This window comes from Pyrus communis, chromosome 11 (assembly GCF_963583255.1).
Source record: "Pyrus communis chromosome 11, drPyrComm1.1, whole genome shotgun sequence".
NCBI classification, from domain to species: domain Eukaryota; kingdom Viridiplantae; phylum Streptophyta; class Magnoliopsida; order Rosales; family Rosaceae; genus Pyrus; species Pyrus communis.
The window spans coordinates 18,335,898-18,352,925 of NC_084813.1; the positions used below are offsets into that span (position 1 = coordinate 18,335,898).

The following is a 17,028-nucleotide window of genomic DNA, read 5'->3' on the forward strand; positions in this document are numbered from 1 at the left end:
CATTGCTGAATCAAAAGCAAAGCGAGAGAGAGAGAAGAGAGAGAATCCACTCTCCAAATTCTCAGATCTCCTCCTTCCAACTGTTTCTCCCATCCATTACTCCAACGCAACGAGCTCGAGCTTAATTTGGCAGCCATGGATAAGTCAAGCGCTTTGGAATACATCAACCAGATGTTCCCCACAGGTATGTGTCTCTCCTCCCTCCCTCTCTCTCTCTCTCTCTCTGTGTATATATGCGTATATGTATCTGTTTGTGTTGTATAAGCAGAATGTGTAGGTGTTGAACTTACTTTTTGAATGCTTTGAATTGTGCAAACAGAGGCGTCTTTATCTGGTGTGGAGCCGCTAATGCAAAAGATACACGGTGAGATTCGGCGTGTAGATGCTGGAATTTTAGCCGCTGTTCGCCAGCAGGTCGTCGCCTTTGCCTTTTGAGCTCTGAGCTCACAACTGCAATTGCACGTTTTTTTTTTTTTTTTTTAACTAGTTTTGTAGTTTTTTATGGATTGGCTGGTGTGGTTTTTCAGAGCAATTCGGGCATGAAAGCAAAGGAAGATCTTGCTGCCGCTACACGTGCCGTGGAGGTCTGTTCTTAAACTCGGTTCATAAGCATTGATGTAATTTGCAGAATAAAAGGGTTGTAAATGGATTTTCTTTGGCTTTTAGTTTTTAAGTTTGCTGTTTTTGTTTTGTTTTATTTATTTACTTTGTGATGCTCTAAGGCAGGAACTCATGTATAAAATCCGTGAAATTAAAACGAAAGCTGAGCAAAGCGAGACAATGGTTCAAGAAATATGTAGGGATATTAAGAAGTTAGACTCTGCAAAGAAGCATATAACAACGACGATTACTGCTCTTCATCGCCTAACCATGCTCGGTTAGTTCCTCGTTTATGATTTTTACAGTGACGATTGATCAAGATTTATAGATCAACTGTTTGACCCTGATTAGAAAGTTATGATGAATGCCTTTATATTATTCTCATGGCGGTGCACTTGTTTTTTTTTTTTTTTTTTTTGGTAACATGGCAGTCTCTGCTGTTGAGCAGCTTCAAGTAATGGCTTCAAAACGACACTATAAAGAGGCAGCCACACAGTTGGAGGTAAGGTATATCCTAGTATACAGTGTCATTTTACTGTAGATAAAACAGGAGCTTACTTTGTGACTCCTTTTGTTTGATGTTCTCAATTATGCTTTGGTCTTTTGTAGCATATGATTATTGGTACACTCTATTTAAGCGATTGGAAGATCCTCATAGGAAGTGCATTTTTTGGATGCATTCTGTGTTATTTTCCTTTTGTTATATCTGTGGGAATAGAATAGTATTCTTCGTGATACGAACTTTTGCATTATACAAAGATGATTGAAAAGTAACTGCTAGTTTTAGAAGATTAGTGTTATATGAATTTTGAGAAAGTGCTTCATTTTGATTCGAGTGTATGATGCGTATCAGGCAGTTAACCAGTTATGTAGCCATTTTGAAGCTTATCGGGACGTTCCGAAAATCACGGAGCTGAGGGAAAAATTTAAGAATATCAAACAAATACTAAAGTCGCACGTGTTTTCTGATTTCTCAAGGTATGTGTTTAAAATAATATGCAGTGCTGTATATACAAATTAATGTTTAAGCAGACCATTAAAAGGATAGATCATTGAACAACTATTGATACTAGGTTTTGGGGTTTACTAATTATAGCATTTGGTCATATTCTTTATTCTTTGTTAGGATGTGTGTGCCTAGAACTATATAATGGAGTTGTTTGTGTATGACTATTAGTTAAACTGCTGCAACTATAATGTTTTTGCTGTCTTTGACTCTTTAGTATCCTTAGTATCTTCTCTATTGCGGTTTCTTCTCAGCTTAGGTACTGGAAAGGAGACGGAGGAAACAAATTTACTTCAGCAGTTATCTGATGCTTGCCTGGTTGTTGATGCTTTAGAGCCATCTGTGAGGGAAGAACTAGTAAATAACTTTTGCAGCAGGGAGCTTACTTCCTATGAGCAGATATTTGAAGGAGCTGGTGTGTGCTCATGTTTGATGTTATTCTTAGCAGATGCTTTCAGTATGTATGAAGACTTCACTTTAATTGTCCTTAATTTTGAATTTCATCTTGTTTTCTCTATTTGTAGAACTAGCTAAGTTGGATAAAACTGAACGAAGATATGCATGGATCAAGCGTCGTATGAGAACAAATGAAGAAATTTGGAAAATCTTTCCTACTTCATGGCATGTTCCTTATCGGCTCTGTATTCAGTTCTGTAAAAAAACAAGGTACAATCTACTTCCCTCTGATATCAAAGTTTGTCGATAGCTTCAATTCCTTTTCACAGAGGGTGGAATTTTCTTAGTTTTCCTTTTACATAAAATGTAGCCATCAACTTCTTTAAATACCCAAAAAGAACTATTAGCATTTGGAAACTGTCGTTCCTATTGCCGTCCTTATGATATTCAAGGTTTCAACATGGTGAACCAAGAAAAAATCTGAACATAGTAGTGTTCTCGGTGCTGGTGGTCACATGTGTAACTAAGTAGAAGGGAAGGCAAGTGATGGCATCACACATAGAGATAAAATAGATGTTTCTTCCTTTCCTCCATTAATGTTTTGAGATTTTAGTTTGCTTAATATTTTTATTTTTTTTTAATCAGAGGAGAAGAAAAATGTTTGAAGTAAAATTCCATAAAAGACAACCTAGTTTACTTTTGAGGTTGACATTTTATTTGTTTCCTTTTTTGCCGTTTACTTGACTCTCTGGACATAGGGGGTTCTAGTGTGCATCCGATTTCACCAGAGAATTCAAAGAAACTTAAAAAGTTGAACTTTTTTGTATTGTTCTTTTTTCAGAAAGCAGCTGGAAGATATACATAATAATCAGAAAGAAAAGCCCGATGTTGGGATATTATTGTTGGTAAGCCTTATTTCCTATTTATGTTTTGGATTGATTTTACATGTAGTTGAGGAGTGATATTTGGTGCTTCTTTAGTTTGTTTTAGATTAGTTTGATTCTTGTCTATTCTTGTAGAAGCAGCACAAACAACCTAAAGCTCAGATAAACCCAATTTCAACCTTTTTTGATGCATTTGAATCAAATATCGTTATGTTATCATGTCGTCTTGCACTATTTTAATCCACTTCCTTTTTGGCTTAGGTATAAGTGCAACCATCCGTCTCTTGTTGCAGTCAGTTATTCTCTTCAGTTTGTTATTTCAACTCCATATCCATATGATGTGATATCATTTGTTTTGCCTCTTGAAAATAACTGGAAATGGCCATTAAACAAGTGAGAGATCCTTTTTTTTAGAAACCACGTGAAAGATGTTGAACCAATCAGCAGAGTACAAAAGTTTAGTTTAGTTTTTTTCCTTAATAATATTGGGTACATCAGTTGAAACCTTTAAACAACCCATGAGCGATGTAGTGCATGCATATGTAATTTTTTAGGAGCCACATGGATCATGCATTGCTTGTCTTCTTGAGATCTTCCAGTCACTATTCTGTATGGGTGCTCTCTTTAATGAATCAATGAAGTTTATACTAGGGAAAAAACAATAGCAAGAGCAAACTGAACCAAACCCAATTATGGTTGTGATTGGATTGTCCGTGCAAGTTTGGTTGGATCTGCCTAATTGGACTTAATATGGGAAACCATAATCATTAAGCATTTCCTTACCTCAAGTGGCACATCTATATTAGGGTTCTTGCAAGGATATGGTTGTGATAAATAGAACGCAATAATTTTTATTGTAGTTGACATTTTATATCCAATCTCATGGCCTTCAAAACGTTCTCATTTGTTGGTTTTTTTAATGCTTTGACTGCTGCCTATAGGCACTACAGCGAACTCTTGAATTTGAGGATGAATTGGCAGAGAAATTTGGTGGAGGTACTCGAGGCAGGGAGATTGGAAATGAGATTGAAGAAATTGGTAGAGGGGAAAACACTAGTCAAAGTGCCTCAGATATTAGAAAGAAGTATGAAAAGAAGCTTGCTGCACATCAGGAAAGTATCACAGAGGTATGGATGCTATGTATTGCTTAATATGGTTGAAAATTCACAATGTGAATTCCTTATACCAGCAAGTTAATAAGCTCTCCTTCTGATTTTCATTTTCCAGGAAAAGGATAAAGAGTTATCAGCGCCTGCAGCTGGGGTAGATAGTTTTCTTCTACATATATTCTTTCATAATAATTAACCTCGTAATATATATGAAATGAGCGATTAATGTGTGTATAATTAGATTTGACTTTTCTTGTATGTCATTCCTGTATATTTTCTACGTTACCTTTATCATACCATAATGGTGAATCTTATATAGTGAGATTGCTTGAGTGTGTTGAAAATAATTTTAAGCAATCCATGTGAAATTATATCAAGATGTTGACTTGTTGTATCCTGGTTAAAAATTTGGGGTTGTCACTTTGGTATAAGATGACTGGATATCATCACGTTTGCAGTTACAGTCTATTATTATGGTCCTCTTGTATTTTAGTGCTAAGTCTATCTTCTCATAGATATAATTTCTGAGAATTACTTGTACTGTTTTATTTGGCAGTTCAATTTCCGTGGAATCATTTCATCTTGCTTTGAGCCTCACTTGAATGTTTACACAGAACTAGAAGAGAAGACACTGATGGAGAATTTGGAGAAACTTGTTCAGGTAGAATAGATTTATTACTTCTTACAACATATGTTCAATAGTTTGCTAGTGTCTTTTCCCATTTGATTTAGGTTTTGTTTTCATCTTTCCAATAGGAGGAAACATGGGACATTGAAGAGGGAAGTCAGAATAATGTTTTATCAAGTAGCATGCAGGTAAGAACATTTTCCTACTGTCACTTTAGAAGTTTAGTGTTGCAGTTAATGAGAATGACTAGAATAAGACTGAATGGCTTTGATTTGGCCCCAGTGCGTGTTTCCACTGTCCTCAGTCACTCTTAGTTTATTGATGTCATTCTTTAACTGATTTATGTGATATGAACATATAAAATTTTCTTTAGGTTATGGTTATTTCGTTAATGATGTTAATAATGTTGACTTGGTTGCACGTTTTGGTCTTGCAGTTGTTTCTTATAATCAAGAGGAGCTTAAAGAGATGCAGTGCTTTGACAAAGAACCAGACATTATTTAATTTGTTCAAGGTACTTTATTGAAGTTCCTCGCTTAATATCCTAGTTGGTATCGACACACATAGTGCATATAATATTACATATCCATAAACAAAACTCTATCGTGGATGCATAGTGATATTAGGCCATCATATTTTGTTGCAAGACTATTCTACTTCAACCACCTTCAAACGTTAGAAGAAAAATGCATGTTTCTTCCTTGCGACTTTTTTTTTTTGTTCAAATTTCGTCCTTGTGACTTAAACTGTACAAGTAAATAGATATTTTTAAATAATCAGATATGATGTGTCTTTCCAAGTTTAGGTGTTTCAAAGGATTCTCAAAGCGTATGCTACCAAGCTTTTTGCAAGAATACCTAAAGGTGGTACAGGAATTGTTGCAGCAGCAACTGGTATGGATGGACAGATAAAGGTATAAAAGACCAATTTTAAGCTTCATGACTATTTCACAAAATTCTTGTTATTCTGAATAGGTGCTAATTTTCATTTATGCTTCAGCAGACATCTGACAGAGATGAAAAGGTGATTTGTTACATTGTCAACTCGGCAGAATACTGCCATAAGACGGTAAGCAGTTTTTGGAGACATGCAACTGCTCTGACTTTTGAGTGTTAGCTGAATTCCTATCTGCGTGTGAAGCTGTAATGCCTCGTCTCAACTAAAACTTACAGCAGATGCTGTTATGAGAAAGGGGTACTATGTCCGATGGGAATCTCTGGATAAATTAGAACTAGATGATTCTTTTTGTCTAATGTATTTTCTTATCTTTTTGCATTACAAAAGGTAGAAGCTAACAAGGGCACTGATTAAATTAATGATTTACATTACATTCTGATTGTAATGTGTCTGACACACATACCTCCATAATAACTTGAGTGAAAAATGAATGCACGGCTTATTGTATGCGTCACCGACTGCATTAATATGTTGCCATAATGTGTCATGTGAATCTTGTTATCTTGATCAGCTTATAAATATTAACATGAGGTGTAAAACATATGTGCTCGTAATTATCATAAAAAAAAAAAAAAAAAAACTTGTAATTACCATGTACACTGAATTTCCGATGGAAAGTGTTGTCAGTACTTGGTGGTTTTTCAGTTTTCTATCTAAGTTGGTATTGCATGTCTTCTTTCTGAAATCACTGTGAGGTGTGATTAATTTATGATTAGCACTGTTCACATGATTTGTGTGTGTGTGTGTGTGTGTGTGTGTGTGTAAACAACTATAGTACAAGAATGAAAACTATTTTACATTCTTGGTAATTTATGTTTAATTATTTGCAGTCTGGTGAACTGGCTGAAAGTGTATCCAAAATAATTGATTCTCAGTTTGCTGATGGGGTGGATATGTCGGAAGTGCAGGTATAAGCTATTTTATAAGTAGTTCACCTAAGGCATTTTTTTTTTTCATTTTCTACAAGAGTTGTGCAATCGTGCAGGATGAATTTTCAGCCGTTATAACAAAAGCACTGGTAACCTTGGTGCATGGCCTAGAAACTAAGTTTGATGTTGAAATGGCTGCAATGACACGAGTTCCATGGGCTACGCTTGAAAGTGTTGGTGACCAATCAGAGTAAGCTAGGAATAATCTAGATTCTGCTCCTTTACATCAAATACACACTTTCTACAAATGACTAAACCCGCCTTTTTGCAGGTATGTTAATGGCATAAATATGATCCTTGCTAGTAGTATTCCTATACTTGGAACACTTCTCTCACCAATTTACTTCCAATTTTTCTTGGACAAGGTAATACAAGGGGCTGACGTGTTTTATGTTATCTTTTTTACCATAGATCTTAGTCTTGTTTCCCAAGGTTCATGAGTCATTATTTATTTCTATAATTTTATTTTTCTTTCTTTTATTGATATGACATGCTTTTTCCAACCATTTTAAAGTCGTGTGGCGCCATCCTTCACTCAGTTATCTACCTTATACTTAACACTAAAGTCCGTTCTGAACATTTTGCTATTGTAGTTCTAATCTGTTGACTTCATCTGTGCAGCTTGCATCATCTCTTGGTCCGCGTTTCTATACTAACATTTTCAAATGCAAGCAAATATCAGAAACTGGAGCTCAACAAGTAGGGACTGCATTCCTAATAAGCTCCTCTGTTTCCTTTTAAACCTGATTTTGTTTATTTTAAGAAATGAGAACAAGTATATATAACCGCTTCACAAATGAGAGTTGAGGGATATATACCGGGGATTTCCCTCGAGTCTTGAATTCGAAGTAGTTTAAATCTTACCTTGTGATAGAAATCAATCAATCAAACTTTCATCTTGAATTATTATATGTTTATCTCTAGTTTAGGGTATCTTTCTTATACGTTTATCAAATGTATTTCTTTTTCCTCCAAGCAATTTTATAGTTTATATCTGAAGTGAACTTCGTGATTGATTCATGTGATTAATAAAAATGCTTTGGATGCTATTGCAGATGCTACTGGATACTCAAGCTGTAAAGACAATTCTTTTGGAGATACCATCCCTTGGTCACCAAGTGAGTGAATTGTTGATATATGTTTATAGTTACGAGTATGATCAGAACTATGAAGTACAAGTAGCCCCTTCCTCGTTTACGGCTATAAGGACGGCTATTATGATCCTATTAGTGTCACACTCCACCTAAATTATACATTCCAGGGTTGAAAGCATGAAAATCATTTCTTGATTCCTACTCATAAGTGCCCGTGATAGCTTTCTCGTCATAATTGACTAGTTTTCTTAGCACACAAATCAAACCTGTTAACAGATCAATATAATTTCTTCAAACAGACTTCACGTGCTGCTAGCTATTCGAAATTTGTAAGCCGGGAGATGAGCAAAGCTGAAGCACTTCTGAAGGTAGGTATCAGTCTATTGGTGCTCTTTCTGGCAGCCTCTGGTTTCTTTTCAGAAGTAGGTTCATCTCTTTTTTTTGCATACAGGTCATACTGTCGCCAATTGATTCTGTTGCGGATACATATCGTGCGTTGCTACCAGAGGGAACGCCCATGGAGTTTCAGAGAATTTTGGAGCTCAAGGTGGTCATCAACTTCTCCTGCCTTTTCACATCCATTCATTTTTCACATGAGACATTTTTTCTTTTCATTCATCAATTCAAAGTTCTTAAGAAACTAGAGGAGACTCACTTGCAAGCAGACATTGAATTTTAGCTCATTTCTGTTCTGTTCTTACTATTTTGAACAACGAAAGGAATCTGCGGATTTTTACCACTTCAAGAGTTAGAATAAATGTTTACTTTTCAAAAAGAGTTACGAGTTGGATAATCCGGTTAATTCAATGTATGTTTCACTGAATTTGAGTATGAATGTGCAGGGTCTTAAGAAAGCAGATCAGCAAAGCATACTAGATGACTTTAACAAGCACAGCCCGGGAATCACAAAACCTTCTCTCCCACCCCCGGTTGCCCCAACTATTCCACTCCCAACTGCCCCCGCAGCTGCTCTGATACCAAATCCTACTTCAGCCGCACTTATTGCATCCAGAGACGATGTGCTAACTAGAGCAGCTGCACTGGGGCGAGGTGCAGCCACAACAGGGTTCAAGAGGTTCCTGGCGTTAACCGAAGCTGCAAAAGATAGAAAAGACGGGCCTTTCAGGAAACTCTTCAACGCATGACAACATTTATATCCTATAGAAGTGTAAATCATGTACTGGTTCTTAGTTTGTTTCTTTTTTCATTTTTGTATTAAAAATCTCGCAATAGTTAAGTAGAGTTAGATTAGTGCTATACACTTTTTGCTATTTATGGCTTTGGCGTACGGTATGATTTGAAATTCCAATCAATTTGAGAGAAGAGTGTCCAAAATTTGTAACGTGAATATATGGTGTCATCTTATTATTACAAACCTCAAACTACTGTCCTTAATTTTCCTTTCATTTTGTTAACCCGAATTACGTCTAACATTTTATTGACACGCAGTTTTCACTTTGTTGGAAGAGAGTAACTTTAAAACATATTTTCCTGAGTAGTTCGAGAAATGAACAGTGAAAAATTACACAAAAAAAGACCGTGAATATTGACTCAAAAATCGGAATGGTGAAGACTGTTCAAAAGGATTTCGGCCGAACAACCGAAGACAAACCCAATGCTTTGAATCTTAAAAGAGGGGATGCTATAAAAGAGAGATCTGAAATGCTGATCAATCACAGCTCATAGCCACATTCATTAATCCGAACATGTTTTTCCGGTAAGATAAGATAATCCTTGTACGTGGGGGCGTTTTATGGGACTTCATAACCAAACACTGCCAAGTACAGCCACTAATCTCAATTCTCAAGGATTAAGACAACCCAAATAAACAACAAAAAATAGTAGCGTACACATAATAATACTAAAAAGATACATTACATTTTATGAGCCCTCCTCTCATCATCCGAATACGATGACGACTTTCGTTTCATACTCTAATATATAAACTTAATATAAACAGAGAAAAAACACCTATAGATGCTTCCTCGCGGGTGCAGAAACGCCTGCACCACTCCCTACACGCCCCCTCTAACTTCGGTTTCATAATTGTTCTTGGTAATTCTTTCCTCCTGGGTTCCGTATCTTCTTAACTGGCATTGCAAGACAGACGAGTCAGCGAATCGTCAGCATTGTTCACCCAATACCACATGGGAATATCTCAATTAAAAGAAACCAACCTGAGTCGATAAATGTATGGGATAGCAATAAGAAATACATAAACAGACTTACCATTGAATTAGGGTCTTCTAGTGTTTTGTTCATCATCAAAACTTGTCATCCCCAAAGCTGCCAAAACGGCTAGAATTATTGTTCCTAGAACCACCAGAACGATCAGAGCTACCAAACCCTCCGAAATTACTTGAACGGTCAGAATTACCAAAACCTCCTGAACGGTCAGAATTACCGAAACCACTTGAACGACCGAAACCTGAGTTACCAAAGTTTCCTCCGCGGTTTGAGCTAGATCCGGAAAACCCACCTCCAGATTGAGAATCACCATAGGAACCAAAACGACCGGGACGAGGTCCACTAGATCTACCCATCTGACTAGAAGAATCACCATAGCTACTGGAACGACCAAACCCACCGGAACGGCTAAAACCTGGTCCCGATGGACCACCAAATCGACTACCCTTCGTGAATCGATCTCTACCCATGTCTGGCATCATGTCTATACTTTTGCTGTCAACAGCAATCCGGGGGAGCTGGTGATAAAAAAGTAATCATATAATCAGTCTGGGATGCTAGTACATACACAAACCAGACATTTTCTCTGAGAAATATATATAATAGAATTTTTCGGTTATGTTGCGAAGCTCGCCATACTATACCGGAGATCACTCTGTCAGACCACTTTTAAGCTTCGACTCAAACTAAGAATAAAATCACATGAGCAGAAAGCATGCTTGTGAGTCCACACAAACATTTTAGAGGAAATACAGATCTTTAATGGGAACGTCTATTTGTTTCTGTCAAATGAGTATCATTCAATTACCCAAAAGCACATGATAATCAAAGTCAGAATTGTGTTACTCTCAATGCCTTGAACTATGAACAGCGTCCAGCCTAAAAGTAAATGGAAGATGCATAGACAAAAAAACTTCATCGTTACCTCTGTAAATTTGCATCCTACTTCTCTCTCGATAGTCCTAACAGCCCTGGATTGATCCTGTGTGTAAACAAGAATAGCACTTCCTTTCTTCCCAGCACGACCTGTTCGGCCAGACCGGTGAACAAATATTTCTGGATTATTTGGCAGCTCATAATGTATCACCTAAGACCAAGAAAGTGAAGAAAGTCAGTCCAACTCCTTTTCCTTAATTCGTATCCATAACATTATCACTGCCAAATGCAGTGGAAAACCATATGGACCTAACTAGAGCATTTAAAAGCTTTAATCAAGTCATGAAAGATAATGAAAGGGAAGGGAAAGAGAGGATGTTGTAGAAACTACTAGATTAAAGAATGTAGTAGTACATTTGTCCAGTGACTATAAACTATGGCAGACCTACACAGATTAATACACATGAAACTAAATCAAAGGTAAACGGTTAAATAAATCTCACCAGATCAACATTGGGTACATCAAGCCCACGAGCAGCAACATCAGTGGCAACTAAAATATTGAAATTCCCATCTCGAAAACCTGCAAGGGTCCTTTCCCTCTGGCTTTGTGAAATATCCCCATGCAAAGCCTCGCATCTAAAGCTTCTTGACATGGCATACGACAATCGATCAGCATCACGCTTTGTCTGAGTGAAAACAATAGTCTTTCCTCCTTTTGCATGTTCCTAACAGGCACACATACTTGATGGTGAGGAGGAACCAGATGTTGGAAAATGTAAGAACTGAAAAGGTTAAGATTACTTACTGTTATAAGTGGTCCGATAATTGATGCTCTTCCGTATGAGTCTGATGCAATCGAGAATAGAGAAATTCCATCTGCCAATTTTTGATCAGAATCCCCAACCTACAGCACATGCCAGCTCTCAATTAGCAAACATGACCAGATGAATATGTCTATCCCATAAGCCATCTTTATACTAGTAGTTTCCATGTTACCAAACAAAAAATCAAAAGAAAATATATTGCCACTAGTGCAATTTGAAATTTTTTTAGAAACCTAATTCTTCCGTCTTTGCAAACTATCACTAAATATCCAGACACAAAATGGAGAAGACACATTGCTCATTCAATTTAACGAAAATGTCAGTTATAGAAGAGAAAGCCGTCTGATTTAAGCTTGTTGTCCTCAGTCCAGCATGACATTGCTTATGATCTGATCCTAGAAGTAGCTACACATGGTCGGCGAAAACAGGCAAATAAAAACATACTTACAAGATCAATAACGGCTGGATCTTTTAAATAATTCTGACTAAGCTTTCTAATCCAACCAGGCATTGTTGCAGAAAACAACAACGTCTGACGTTTCTTTGGCACCCTCTCTAAGATTATCTCTACATCCTCCTGGAATCCCACCTGGAGCATCTGATCAGCTTCATCAAGAACAACAAACTGAACTTCCTCTAAATTCAGGGCTCCCCTGTTGATAAGATCAATTACACGACCAGGCGTGCCAACAGCCACATCAACTCCATAGTCAAGCGCTCTCATTTGACTTGAAATGGGGGTACCACCATAGACACAGATTGTATCCAAACCAGGTGCTGTATCATGGAATTCCTTCTCAACTTGCTTTGCGAGTTCTCTTGTCGGGGCCAAAACCAAAGCCAAAGGATTCTTTCCACGCCTACATATAATCAAACATAAATCAAATACAAACTCTAAAAACCAAAAAGAAGCAAGGGGAAATTAGATAGTCATATTGAAAACCCCTATCGGAGTACATTAATAATCTAACTGATGATTGTGATTTGCGAAACAAACCCATGTATGGCATTGTATTTAAAGATTTTATCCAAGATGGGTATCCCAAACGCAAGAGTTTTCCCTGTTCCTGTTCGAGCACGACCGATCATATCCCGCCCTTGCATTGCTGGTTCTAACACAGCCCTCTACACAAAATCCCCAAACAATGAATTAATACATCGTCCACACACAAATCAACCAACAGGTAAACTAAAAAAAAAAAAAAAATTCTTCTTTTTTCAATCATTTTCTCATCAACCAAAGCACAAAATTGGGAAATGATTAATCACCTGTATAGGGAACAGCTTGCTGATACCCTTATTGGCCAAAGCCGACACGATCTCCTTAGCAATCCCTAGCTTCGCGATCTCAAGTCCTTCATCGTCGCCGCTCCTTCTAGTCGACTCTTCGGAGGAGTACTCAACGGCAAACTGCGCGCCCAGAGGCGTCGACGCCCGAAAACTCAACGGCCCAGATTTCGCGTGCAAGTCCCTCACTTGATACCCGTACGAAGGACCCAACTTCGTCTTCGGGGGTGAGACGGTGTAGAACCTAGCCTCGCCGCCGACGGTGCCATTTTCAGGAAGTACGAGTTCGGGGGCTGGCGCCCCGAGAAATGAATGGTGGTTGATCAGGAGGGTTTCGATGGCGGCAAAGGTCCGCGCCGTGGCTATAGTAGGCGTACGGCGGAGGATGGTGGCCATCATTTTTTATCCAATTCGAAGGGGTTAAGGGTTTCGGGGGAGAGAGAGAGAGAGAGAGAGAGAGAGAAACCCTAAGATTTGGGATTTGGGATTTGGGGTTTGGGGTTTAGGGTTTAAGAAAGAGGCGAGGGAGTGAGGGAATGAGAATACCTCTGATGCGGAGCGAAGGAGTTTATGGAAACGAAATGAAAGAGATATTTACGGGTTGGTATCCTCTGCGCTCGACCTTGGGACCCACGTTTTACTTTGTAATTTGGATCTTCATGTTGGGCTAGCTTTACCCTTTGAAGTCTAATTTGGGTTAGATATTGAATTTTGAGGCCCATGTCAATTTTTTACTAGCCGATTGATTCAATGTCTTATGGTTCGAAGACGGTTGTTCGATAGTCGTTTTCATATGGAGTCTGGGTCGCCTAAAACGAATCATAATTTTCTCTATTGGTGGTGACCCGTTTTTATCAGTCTCATATCGATTTTACTCACAAAAAATGTGTGGTTTTGATGCTACGTATCATTCAATGCAATGAATGTTTTAGCCGTTAAATTTGATTTTTGCAACTGTTTAAATGTTTTATTTTCATTCACAACCATTCATTCTCGTATCATTTAATGCTAGTAGCGTCGAAGAAATTTCCCCAAAAAAAATGGAAATGAAAAGTTTGAATATGAGCATATGACTGTGAAGATAATTCAAGTGCAACCAGTTGTATATATTATATAACCATGCATAGGCTTATATACCACATGACTAGTATATGTGATTGCCTCCGTCTCATATTACATATACAATGGAATGGCTCAATGTTACTTTGATGTTATCCTCAAGCATGATTTTGGAGCAAGATGCTTACAAAATGTCACAAATAGGCGCAGTCAATGTATGTAGCAAGATGCTTACTTATGAAAAGTAGAAAAAAATTATAAATTCATAATTATAACTAATATGTGTATCATCACATGACTAATCACGTGATGAGAAAGACATGACACATAATTATGTACAATATAAAATAATGAAGTTATTCTCTGCATACATATACTCTACCACTAGAATTACAAAGCCCCCAAACGAATTGAGTACTACCTACCTAACCAAGCACATTGACAACTTGTAGTGCTTGCAGCATTGCACATACAACAACTCTTAACAAATTAAGTATCAATTCAAATAATCAGCTTGATCAAACGAATATCTTCATGATATAGAGTACGGCTTTGATGCTACGCATTGTTAATGTTACGAATGTCTTAACCGTTAAATTTAATTTCTACAACTATTTAGATATTCTATTATTAATCACAACTATTCATTTTATATATCATTTAATATCACGTAGTAGTAAACTAAGTTTATAAAATCAAGCATTACAAATATTTAGCCGTTAAATTTAATTTGTACAATTATTTAGATATTTTATTTTCAATTACAGCTATTCACTTTTATGTATCATTTAATAGCATATTAAAGAAAAATCCTTTTACTAAACCAAGTTTGTGAAATCAGGTATCCGTTGAGAAATTTGCAATATCTCTTATCCAGGTGATGGCGCCACGTGTACAAGCTTTGTTGGGCAGTGAGATCCCAACCTAATCTGAAAGCTGAGTCCTGCTCCAATGTCCACCCAAGAACCCAGCGGCACATTGCCCACAAGTTTTGGTTCCATCCTGGCCCACACCAATTCTGTATCTTCCTTATTGCATGTAGGAAGTTGTGGTATTTGAGAGACTGAGCTAAATATTTGAGTGGCCTGAGGAGAGAGAAAGCGCTAGAGAGAGAAAATGGCAGCACAAGCTCTGGTTTCATCATCTTCCTTAACAGCCTCAAAGGAGGTTGCTAGGCAGATATTTGGAGGAGCAAAGGCTGTCCAATCTCCATTTGGGTCGAGAAAATCTGCTTCCTTTGTAGTAAGGGCGGCATCTACTCCTCCTGTTAAGGTACGTAGATGTCACTTTTGGTACCGTCACTTGGTATTACTATTTGGTTTCTATTAGTGTAACAAAACTGACGTTCTTTGTCTATGATTTTGTGGTTTGATTTGGGTGCAGCAAGGAGCAGACAGACAGTTGTGGTTTGCTTCCAAGCAGAGCCTTTCTTACTTGGATGGCAGGTAACAACAATGCTCGACTCACCCTTTTAGTATGACTGTAACACCGTCACAACTCATATAGTGTAGTTTGAGCGACGGAACTAGGTTTTTTTTTATTTGACTGAGATGAGAACGTGGGAGATGGATTAGGGTTGACAATTAGCAGGAGGATAAGCTTAATTTAACACAGAGAAAAGAAAATTAAAATCTACAAAAATTGGATTGTGCTTCTGGCCAAAATCCGTCACGACTCATGTTATACCACGTGTATATTTAGAAGCCCTATGCCTTAAAGCATATACTCATTGTTCACCCACCCATATAGGTGACTCACATAATTAGTACTCCTTGAACAAAAACTATAACCACTTTACATATAATGGGCAATTTTTAGCTGTTTCTAATTGTATATTCAATTGTGTTTGTATGCATCGTATTTGACTTTATCTCGTGATGACAGAGATAAACATGACGAAATGTATAACATATTATAAGACAAATTTTCTCCCAAAAGGAAATGTAAATTTAAAGCACTTGGTCATCACCTAAATTAACTTTGAGAAATGGTTAAATTTAACTTGCAGCCTTCCCGGCGACTTCGGATTCGACCCATTGGGCCTCTCTGACCCAGAAGGCACAGGTGGGTTCATCGAGCCTAGATGGCTAGCCTACGGTGAAATCATCAACGGACGTTACGCCATGCTGGGTGCAGTTGGTGCAATTGCCCCGGAAATCCTGGGCAAGCTTGGCCTTATCCCTGCCGAGACTGCCCTTCCTTGGTTCCAAACCGGAGTTATCCCGCCAGCCGGGACCTACAACTACTGGGCCGACCCCTACACACTCTTTGTCCTAGAGCTCGCCCTAATGGGCTTCGCCGAGCACCGGAGGTTCCAGGACTGGTACAACCCCGGGTCCATGAGCAAGCAATACTTCTTGGGCTTTGAGAAGTACTTGGGCGGGTCGGATAACCCAGCTTACCCAGGTGGGCCCTTGTTCAACCCGCTAGGGTTTGGGAAAGATGAGAAGTCGATGAATGAGTTGAAGCTCAAGGAAGTGAAGAATGGGAGGCTTGCCATGCTGGCAATTTTGGGTTATTTTATTCAGGGTCTTGTGACTGGTGTGGGGCCCTACCAGAACCTTCTAGATCACTTGGCCGACCCGGTCAACAACAACATCTTAACCAGCCTCAAGTTCCATTAAGTTTGTACAATTTAATTTGGCCCCTCTCATTGTATAAGATTATATGAGAATTAATCTTTGTTGTTTGTTCAAATTTTCTGTGACTCTTTGTAAGAAATGACATGTTAAAAGGAGCTATATTAGAACCCTAATTAATATTATCGGATTTCACGAGTTATAATATAGATGGTTAATAAATTTATATTTTACAGTATTTAATTAATAAATAAAATAATATGATGTGACAAATTCTTCAAAAGAAATTATCGTTTACAACGATATTTAATGTATGTAACTAATAGATATATTTTTGTTGTAAGTTTGAGAACTTTGTTTTATTTAAAACGTTTAGAGTGATTGAAAGATCCCCCCTTTTTCAAGCAAGGAGTTGGGTTGTTTCCCCAGTTGATGCAGAAAAGTAATCACTACCGTGGGTTTCTCTTTTCTCAAGAATGAAAAAAAAAGATCATGTTCTTTTTAGGGGAAGAAAAAAAAATCCCCCTCTCAAATAATAAAAAATAGGAGAGTTTTGATGTCAAACTTCCGTTGCTTATTCACATTCGAATTTACTAACACATAATCTCGT

The 17,028-nt window shown here is 37.7% G+C and overlaps 3 protein-coding genes across 5 annotated transcripts; 2 read left to right on the forward strand and 1 right to left on the reverse strand.

Annotated features, from left to right (window-relative positions):
• The first annotated feature begins 10 nt into the window (after positions 1-10).
• On the forward strand, positions 11-9,003 carry LOC137707754 (vacuolar protein sorting-associated protein 53 A-like). 3 transcript variants are annotated; one of them, XM_068446666.1, is made up of 24 exons: positions 11-184; positions 320-414; positions 528-584; positions 727-877; positions 1,032-1,102; positions 1,454-1,578; positions 1,861-2,021; positions 2,131-2,272; positions 2,844-2,907; positions 3,828-4,013; positions 4,114-4,149; positions 4,552-4,656; positions 4,752-4,811; positions 5,060-5,137; positions 5,429-5,536; positions 5,626-5,691; positions 6,411-6,488; positions 6,566-6,699; positions 6,781-6,874; positions 7,131-7,208; positions 7,565-7,627; positions 7,903-7,971; positions 8,055-8,150; positions 8,446-9,003. In XM_068446666.1, exons 1-24 carry the CDS (start codon positions 136-138, stop codon positions 8,746-8,748), a joined length of 2,469 nt encoding a protein of 822 aa, XP_068302767.1. In that variant the 5' UTR covers positions 11-135; the 3' UTR covers positions 8,749-9,003. The 3 variants fall into 3 exon arrangements, with proteins under 3 accessions (XP_068302767.1, XP_068302768.1, XP_068302769.1); XM_068446667.1 differs by having other exon boundaries at positions 3,837-4,013; XM_068446668.1 differs by lacking the exon at positions 11-184 and having other exon boundaries at positions 335-414; positions 723-877.
• A 408-nt stretch (positions 9,004-9,411) lies between these two features.
• On the reverse strand, positions 9,412-13,286 carry LOC137707895 (DEAD-box ATP-dependent RNA helicase 53, mitochondrial-like). The gene is made up of 8 exons (XM_068446832.1): positions 12,763-13,286; positions 12,491-12,618; positions 11,942-12,353; positions 11,475-11,573; positions 11,170-11,394; positions 10,716-10,877; positions 9,833-10,308; positions 9,412-9,693 (listed from the first exon to the last, which is right to left on the reverse strand). The coding sequence occupies exons 1-7, from the start codon at positions 13,177-13,179 to the stop codon at positions 9,868-9,870; spliced, it is 1,884 nt and encodes a 627-aa protein (XP_068302933.1). The 5' UTR covers positions 13,180-13,286; the 3' UTR covers positions 9,412-9,693; positions 9,833-9,867.
• Positions 13,287-14,829: 1,543 nt separating this feature from the next.
• LOC137749581 (photosystem I chlorophyll a/b-binding protein 3-1, chloroplastic) lies at positions 14,830-16,616 on the forward strand. Its single transcript, XM_068489704.1, has 3 exons — positions 14,830-15,111; positions 15,223-15,284; positions 15,848-16,616. Exons 1-3 carry the CDS (start codon positions 14,956-14,958, stop codon positions 16,461-16,463), a joined length of 834 nt encoding a protein of 277 aa, XP_068345805.1. The 5' UTR covers positions 14,830-14,955; the 3' UTR covers positions 16,464-16,616.
• The last annotated feature ends 412 nt before the right edge of the window (positions 16,617-17,028 follow it).